Source organism: Mus pahari, chromosome 13 (genome assembly GCF_900095145.1).
Source record: "Mus pahari chromosome 13, PAHARI_EIJ_v1.1, whole genome shotgun sequence".
Classification (NCBI taxonomy): domain Eukaryota; kingdom Metazoa; phylum Chordata; class Mammalia; order Rodentia; family Muridae; genus Mus; species Mus pahari.
The window spans coordinates 85,548,809-85,558,205 of record NC_034602.1 but is presented as its reverse complement, the minus strand read 5'-3'; the positions used below and the strand labels follow the sequence as shown (position 1 = coordinate 85,558,205).

The 9,397-nt window shown below is 42.6% G+C and overlaps 1 protein-coding gene across 2 annotated transcripts in view; it reads right to left on the bottom strand.

Moving 5' to 3' along the window:
- Positions 1-9,397, bottom strand: part of Bmp2k (BMP2 inducible kinase) — a 104,679-nt gene that overhangs the window by 62,653 nt on the left and 32,629 nt on the right. For both annotated transcript variants that reach the window (XM_021210741.2, XM_029545532.1), the window contains exons 3-4: positions 7,091-7,196; positions 1,357-1,499 (exon numbers count right to left, since the gene is read on the bottom strand). In XM_021210741.2, coding sequence (XP_021066400.1) covers positions 1,357-1,499; positions 7,091-7,196 — 249 coding nt within the window. The remainder of the gene's footprint in view (positions 1-1,356; positions 1,500-7,090; positions 7,197-9,397) is intronic.

The window sequence follows — 9,397 nt, the reverse complement described above, 5'->3', positions numbered from 1 at the left end:
ACACACACACACACACACACACATACACACGTCATCTGTCAGTGTACGTATATATACACACATACACTGACAGATGACATCTAAGCCAGAGACACATGGACCAGAGCAGGCAGTGTGACACTCCTGATGAACCCAGAACTCAGGAGGCAGAGGCAGGAGGGCCAGAGGGTTTGTAAAACTGTTCAACCCTAACCTCCTAAATTCCCTCTCTGAAGGACAACTGGGAGCTGTCAAAATTCTCTTCTTTCTCTGTCCCTAGACTTCAGCCCACATGAAGACAAGGAATAACAGAAAGAATTTAAAATCCACCTCTGACTAACTTCTTTAGCTTGAATATTCACATGCAAACTGCTTGAAAGCGGACATGCTGTTAGTTTGAATTTTTTTTTTATATTGGGAGCCAGATTCAAGAATAAGACAAAATTCATTCATATTTCCTATCCACCTTGTATATTACATCTGACAATTTTATACACTATTCTAACTGCAGCCTGAAGCAGGTGGTAAGGTTTTTATACTCATGGCACTACCATATCAAGTCTCAAAAAGTTTAACAAAGTAGGCATTTTCAAATGTAGATTTTTCTGATGCAGCCTACACCATCATTTTTATTTAAAAATCCTACAGTGAAAACCGCAATCTTAAATTTACACTTTAACTTGGAAATCAGAGTTAAAACAACTAAAATAAACAGTGACTACTCCCATGTCCTAAATACTACAACCCAGGTTCAGAGAGAGCCCTGGCTGCGGCTTGCTCGTGTTTACGTCACTGCAGTTTACTTAACTGCCCCCACTCTGGTTCCCCAGCCAGAAAAACAGGGAAGATAACTGTTCTGACATGGAATTGTTGTTTAAATAAATTGAGTTAGAGCACTTGAAGTACTCAGAACACAATCTGTGCCAAATACATATGTTAAGGGCCAAATAAATTACTATTACTCTGGCAATGTCTTTTGTTTTTATTCTTATTTACCTTACTAAAATGCTAATAAAGTTTACTTTAGCTTTCATGACCATCAGCAACCTATATTCTAAATGACACTTTATTTTTATCGTAAGATATAACATTGTATTTGATCATTCAAAACAGGCATTCACTCATTTATTTACTAAACAATTAGTGAACCTCTGCTATGTACCATGCACTGCTCAAGAACATGCATCTATCACACACAAAACAAACCAATACCAAAGGCCTCATGAACCTTATAGTCTAGTGAGAAAGGTCAGAAAATAAACACCAGGCATAACGTGTAAGCAAACTACACAACCTCTTGGGGAGGGGACAGGAGCAGGGAGGGAAGAAAGGGCATTCTAAATTTGAAGTGTAGAACAAGTGTTGCCCAGTTCTTACCTTCAGATCCCGGTGGATTATGGGAGTCTTACACTGATGCAATCGTGCGACAGCTTCACAGGTATCACAGAAGATTTGTAGGACTTCTGACTCTGTAAAGCCTGTCTGCAGCTTCTTATTCATCTGGTTCACAACCTGCCCAGCTAAACAACAAGTAACTCTGAGGACATGCTCCAAACCACGTCAACCCCAGGAAGGCCTTTGTAGCACTAGCCTCGATCCTGCTACCTCTCACAAAGCTCCTTACACCCACTGCACTGGGTCATGACTTGTTTTCCTACATCTTACATCTCTGAGATCAGAACACTAGAAAAGACAGTGTCTTGATAATACTATTTGCCATTTTTTAACATTTAGCAACTTCTGAAATTGCAAGATTCCTTATGATTAATGATGTATTTATTTAGCAGTAGTCATTCAATACTGTTTTGTATTGGATAAAGTATGATAAACAAAAATTTGATGTATAGTGTTTCAAGAGAAAAATAATAACACAAATAAATGACTTATAATTTATACCACTGAATAGTAATATGTAAGAGTTCACCTGGAAAATCTGAATTTAGGTTGAGGCAAGGACGGGAAGGGGGAGAACAGAACAACATAGGCTTTTCTTATCTCAGTGAGAGTCACATGGACACAGAATGATGACAAACTAACAGGGCAAAGACTCAGGGGACCACGTGGGTAGTGATGAATTCTGTGTACACACATCTGACAACAAATAACACTTACAGGGCTAGTGCTGATACAGCCAAGGAAGCATGGAGGAAAGGTGAGGCGTGCCCGACACGTCAGACACTGGCAGCTGCGGTCCATATTTTTATCTCAAAAGCCAGAGAGAACTATAGACCTGACGTTTTAAACTATCGGATAAAGGAATCGGATGAATTCAACCACTAATGCTTTACTCCTACTAAGAAATAACAGGACGGGACTGGGAGAGCCTTGCCTGGCTGTGGATCACGCACACCGTGGACCTGCCAGACAAGACCTGCTGTGGACCTGCTGCCCGGTGCCACAGCAGGCTGACTGTTCTGCAGGAGGGGATTTACGACGGTCACTGCCAGGCTGAACTTAAGCCTCTGCAGCATCTGCAACCAGCAGGAGCTGCCACAGCAACCACGGTCTTGGTACAATAAACCTAGCCAAGGCGCACGGCTGGGGAGATCGCAGATCTGGAGGGAGAGGGTGCGAATAGTGTTTCTTGCTAAGTGGACATGTTGTCAAACTGCCTTTTTAAAAATTACTTATTTTGCATACAGCATTCTGCATGCACGCATGCCTGCAGGTCAGAAGAAGGTACCAGATCCCATTACAGATGGGGTGAGCCACCATGTGATTGCTAGGAATTGAACTCAGGACCTCTGGAAGGGCAGACATCTCTCCAGCCCTACAACTGCCTTTTAAACACTTATGTTCAGACACAGAGACAGGGTTCTTCTCAACCTTGGTCACAGAAGCTTCTTTTTCTTTTACTGGCACAAGTTAATGCAGGGACTCTAACTACCAAGGATTTCAGAATGTGCCAGTTGCGTGTTCAGTCCTAAATATCACCCCAGCACTCTTTAACTCACTGACACACACACACACCACACACCACACACCACACACACACACACACACACACACACACACACACACACACCACATATTCACATCCAACTGAGAAGTGGAGAGAGCTTAGGTGCTTCTGTGGGCATCTGCTCCTCTAGCTCTATGGGAAAATCCACCCCAGGAGACCCTACTAGAGCCAACAAGAGCATGAAAGATAGGAAGTAGAACTACCCCAACTAGTCACAGCTACTAGACAGACATTTGAACAAGCTTTGACAAAGTCAGCACCACCACCCGGCCAGGCCCCACCCATGGCTGCTGACTGACAAATGTGTAAGCAATGATGAGCAACTGCTGCTTTCTGCTACTGAATCCTCAAGGGCTTTGTTATTAAGCAAAAGCTACTACAGATACAGCTTAGAGAAATTAATACAAAGCATCTTCCAAGACACACTTAGAAAGTCACACATTGCCATAAGTTGTTCCCAAGTTACTCATAAAACAATAGAAAGATACTCAAATAACCAGTGAGGTCCACAAGTCTGCAAAATACACTACCTGTTTAAGTCAGTGGTTCTCAGGCTTCCCAACGCTGCAGCTCTTTAACAGTTCCTCAGGTGGTGGTGACTCAACCATAAAGTCATTTTCAGTGCTACTTGGTAACTGTAATTTTGCTACTGTTATGAATCATAATGTAAATATTTCATGAGCAGGAATCTGAATGTGATCCCTGTGAAAGGGTCATTCAAAACCCGAAGGGGTCCAGGCTCACAGGTTGAAAGCCTTGCTTTAACTTTAAACTAGCAAGTTATGTAGTACCAGACCATGAATTTAGAAGCATGGCACAGAAGACGTCCGTAACTACTGAGAAGCTAAAATATGAAGCAAGTAATGTACTGGTTACATAACCCATTCTTCTCCCTTCCCTACAGAACCAGTGTCCCTGAACTGTGTGTGTTACACTGGTTCCCTCCTCTTGATATATAAGTAACTTCCATAAAAGAAGGGAGAGAATCCATTCTCCCATCCCCTACTCCTCCAAAGCACTCCTCCCCATGGGAGATTCACATGAGAAGGAAACTCTGAATACTCAACTCAGGCCTCTGCATTCCTCCTTTTAAGATAAAACTGCCAGCTCAGAGGGTACACTATGATCTGTGATACACACAGCAGACTTCCCACATGAGGCACCACAGCATAACAAAGCAGAGGACTCTGAGGAACACTAGAGCAAAGGGAAATATTCTAAACACTATTATTTCTTAATTTCAAATGGCTTAAAAATAAAACAAGAGCAACTGTAAAAATACACAAAAGAATAAGAATTACTAAAAATTAAAATAGAGCAAAAGCACTAAATTCTATAGAAAACCTGAAACACACACTCAAGGAAGCTTCCAAAGAATCAGAAATTAGAAAGGAAAAGATAATCAACCAGTCACCAAGGGAAGACAAACATCCATTTAAATGAGAACACAAGCGTGGTGGAGAGAGAGAGAGAGACAGACAGACAGACAGACAGAGAAAACAGGGTGTCCTACAAAAAGAATGTGTGAAGTGTACATACTGTGAGACTTCCAAACAATAGAGATAACCAGAGAGCCACCTGATAGTCTCTCTGCAGAAAGTAAGTCACATAAACAAATGAATGATCACGCTACACTAGAGAGAAAACACAGCAATGCTGTCCAAGTTCTGCACCGCCGCTACTTCTGTTAGGTAACCAAACTGATGGTCAGATGTAGCACAGAATACAGATGTGTTCGTCTGTGGCCATCCCCCGCCCCAGCCTCCTGTGTCCTCTGAAGCTAAAGTGTCAAAGCTGGTCAGTACTTGAAAGGGACAGTAAAGACATGAAACTCAAGATCTCAAAGCCATTTCCACCCATAAACTCATCAAAAAGTTAAGGAAAAACTAATTAGTCCAAGAGACTGGAGACTCCGCTCAGAGGCACACACTCAGAGTCAATACCTAAGGAGGAAGGGATCCAAGATGGAGGAAATAAAAACTTCCCAAGAGACAGCTAAATCCTGCTTCATTCAAATTAAACAGGTGAACCTAAGTCTCTCCAAAGAGTATTTCAGAGAAAGGGAGGAAAGTGAAACTCACAGAAATGTTTGCGCTGCCCTCATAGACCTGACTCCTTCACCTTCATGCTTCCAGTGCTCACCAAGAACACCAACTCCCACTTACCAGGTGACAGGGAAAGGCAGAGGAGAACCTGAGGAGGAACACTTATGTGTCTTAGACTGACTGGCTCCCAGGAGAGAGGGCGTCAGGAGGCTCCTCAGCCCACCCAGGGCTGAACAGAACTATCGGGCTTTTGGGTTTTGTTCCCGCTGCTATTGTTTGTTTGCTTGTGTGTTTTTTTTGTTGTTGTTGTTGTTTTGTTTTCTGTTTTTTGGGTTTTTTTTTTTTTTTTTTTTTTTTTTGAGAACCTATGTAGCCCTGACTGGCCTAGAACTCTCTGTATAGACCAGGCTGGACTCAAACTCACAAGCAGTCACCTGCCCCTGCCTCCCTAGTGCAAGGATTAAAGATGCGTGGCACCACAGTAGCTACTGGGTTTTTTTGAACCATACACATAAATGGGGGGGGGGGGGAGTTAGAGCCCCTGAACCTGGAGGCAGCACATAGGTGGCTGGGACCTCACATAGGTGGCTGGGATCTGAACCTGTGTCCTCTGTAAGTCCCCATCAGTGTTCTCAAGCACTAAGCCCTCTCTCCAGCCACTACAGAAATCATGCTTTATTTTAAAATTCCTGTGAAAAAAACCTTGATGATTCAAACATCAGGTAAATATTTCTTCTCAAAAACCAAGTGAGTGACACTATGTTTGCAGGGAATAGACTGAGAGCCCTCCTCCTCCTCCTCCTCACACATGCGAAGGGTAGAAGTCAGGGGTGGTTTGTATGTGTTCTTACTATTGAGGCCTCTATGCAAGTAAACATTTATTTTAAATACCATGTTAGGGTCTAAATAAATGTGCTTTCCTATTTTCTGACACAAATGAATAAAAACCACTAAGATTATGTATTAAACTGCGGGTTCTATGGAGTTGGAGACATGGCTCAGTGGTTAAGAGCACTGACTGCTTTTCCAAAAAGCCTAGGTTAAATTCCCAGGCCCCTCATGGCAGTTCACAACTGTCTGTAACTCCAGCTCTGGGGGTCTTGACACACACAGATACATATACACAGATAAAACATCAATGCACATAAAAATTTAAAAATCCACTTTTAAAAAAAATGCAGACTCTATAATTTGAATGGAGAATCAGTTCCAGGGGCAGCCTGAGCTACATGAATCCTATCTCACAGAGGAAACTCAATGGTGACTGAGGAGACAACTCAGACCTCAGCTGGATCCCAGAGCTCCTGTAAGAAGTAGGTGTGGCAGCAGACACCTATGACCCCCAATGCTGGAGCAGTAGAAACAGGAAGACCCTTAGGACTCCCTGCCAGCAAGCCTAGCCTACTCAATGAGTTCCAGATCACTGAGATGCCCTGTCGCTAAAGCCAGTGGAGTGTAAGCACTGCTACCCAGCCTGAGGACCTGAGTTTGATCCCCAAGACCCATGTGATGGGAGGAGAGAGAGAGAAAGAGAGAGAGAGAGAGAGAGAGAGAGAGAGAGAGAGAGAGAGAGAGAGAGAATGAACCACTCTCACAAGTGGTCCTGTGACCTACGCATGGGCACTGTGGTTTGTGTGTGCCCTCCTTCACACTCAAGCACACATAGGCACACAAAGAAATATAATAAAAAATGTTTTTAAATCCCCTACAGGCACACTCACACAGATACACACTCACACTAAGAAAACTAGCATGTGCTGCCTAAATGTGATCAATTTAATGTGTTTACAGTACATCTTGCAACGCTAACTCTTGGTTGGATTACAACAGACAACCACACGTATAACTTCACTAGCTTGGGTTTCTTGTTTTGAACCCAATTACCACTTTGTCTAATTCTCCATTTGCAGGCTCTTGTCATAATTATAAATTATCATTAGATTTTAAATAAGTTTTAACAGCATGTGTAATTAAGTCATTAAAGCCGAAATTGCAATAAAGCATCGAGAACAAGGTAGCAGCCGCCCTGGGAGAAACCTCGGACCTCATGCCCGTGGAAAGGGATGTTCTTTTTAGTGCACTACAAACGAAGACAGACACTTACCTCGGCAATACTCCATTAAGATAAGCACTTCCCATACATTATCACTAATTGAATTGACAGCACAGTCCAAATACCCAACAATATTCTTGTGGCCAGATAGCTCTTTCTGTGAAAAGGAAATAAAATCTTTAAAACTAGAAAATATAAATCTTAAACTTCTAAGAGTAATGGTTATAAGCTTAAATAACTAGATTTAATAAATTTTTCTAAGAGCAGGAATAAGATATGAGAATACAGTATTTCAGTCAGTGATTTTTATGGCTTCATCAAAAACTCAATACATATGGAACAGTCATTATCTAAGATGAATAGGCAATGATCATTTGCTTATAAGTTCTATCAGGAAAGCAATAAAAGCAATAATCTACCAAGGGCTGGTGACATGACTCAGCCAGGGGACACACTGATCACCAGGCCTGAAGACCTGAGTTCAATCTCAAGGCCAACGCAGTGGAAGGACCAAACCAAGCCCTTTGAGCTGCCCTGACCTACACATGCTGCCCCACATGCCCACACAACAGAAACAAATGTAAGTCAGAACTAGTCTACCACTGTAAGTGTATAACAGACTTTTCTCAAATTCAAGAGTAAAGTATTAGAATCCTAATAATATCTATCTTTAAAAAAAGCAAATAAATAAATAAATAAATAAGGAATTACTAGGAGGCAGAGGCATACAGGATCTCTGTGAGTTCAAGGTCAGCCTGCTTTACAGAGAGAGAGTTCCAGGATACCCAAAGCTACACAGAGAAACCATGTCTTGAAAACCAAATAAAATACAACGTAAAATAAAAATAAAATAGAGGAATTAAGTGTTAATGAATGAGTTTCATACATTTTTCCTAAACACTATAGTTTATATTGAACTCTTCCAGGTTTTCTGTGTAGCCCTGGCTGTCCTGGAACTCACTCTGTAGACCAAGTTGGCCTACTCAGAAATCCGCCTGCCTCTGCCTCCCAAGTGCCGGGATTAAAGGCGTGCGCCACCACTGCCCGCCATGGAGTCACGGGTCCATGTACTTTTCACTAAAACTAAAACAGGAACAAGTGGCCAAAAAACATTTGTGAGAAAGAGCTCAGAGGTTAAAGATACTATTAGTGCTGTGTCCAAGGAAATAACAAATGGAAAGTCTGACAACGTTTCCCCCGGTACAAAGTCCTCATCCTCAGCATACAGGGGTTGCAAAGAGGGTCGGAGTCCACTCAGGGATCCGTGCTGCTGAGCATGGATGAGCATCCTGCAACTACTATCATTCGCAGTACACTGAGCTTCAACTGTGCACAACAGTCTCTAGTCAGAACTACTATACACAAAACACATTAGCTCGTACAGTGGGTGGTGGGTGGCCAAACAGCAGTTGAAGACCACCACTGCAAAGGTGTAATCTCCTTACAATGCCTTGTTTAAAGGCAAAGACTTGACTGGAGCAGCTGCTAGTATCCTCTCCCTGTCTCAGAAGTATACTAACTCTACTGAGTCAAAGAGCACGGCTCAGTTGTGAAGAGAATAATCTCTTACAAGCATCACCTGTCAATAAAAAAAGCAGATGAGCTGAGGCAGGAAACAGACGTGGGACACTGGCAGGAAGAGAGGGGATTCAGGGAAATAGTGAGAGGCATGGAAATTTGTCAGGGAAAGCTGAGGAGATGGACATAAACTCAGGGGAGAATAAAGGTGGAAATCCAGGCTGGAATGCCATGGAAAAACCGCTTTATACACAGCAGTGCATTATCTCGGCCCAAGTTAGGGAACTCAATCTAGCTTCCCCATTATCTTGAAGCAATTTTTTTTTTCAACCTGCTTGCTAATATCTTTATCTTTAAAATGTCTCAAAACCTAATCGTCTCTAAACTAGCTAAGAGACAGAAACGACTGGAATTCAAAACACCAGATCACATACACTTACTTGTAAGTGTTCATAACGAGGTCCGTATAAAGCAGTGAGATACATAGGACCAGCATTGACTAAGCTGTCTGTCACTGAGGACTGCTAGGAAGAGCACATGTAGTTCAGTTTGTAAAGTATGGCTGCTCCTCAAACATTTACAGAAGAACCTAGGCATAAAAGCCAAGGTGAGAAACGACTCACGGAGATGAATGCACATGTGCATTGCAGCAGCTAGTCCCACACATGCACATGTGTACAGCAGTGGCAGCTAGTCACAGCAGCCAAAAAAGTACAAGCAGCCCAGATGCCTAACTGGGATGCTGACAGAATATTGTGTGGTGACAGAAAGGAAATGGAGCCGGACGTGGTGGCGCACGCCTTTAATCCCAGCACTCGGGAGGCAGAGGCAGGCGGATTT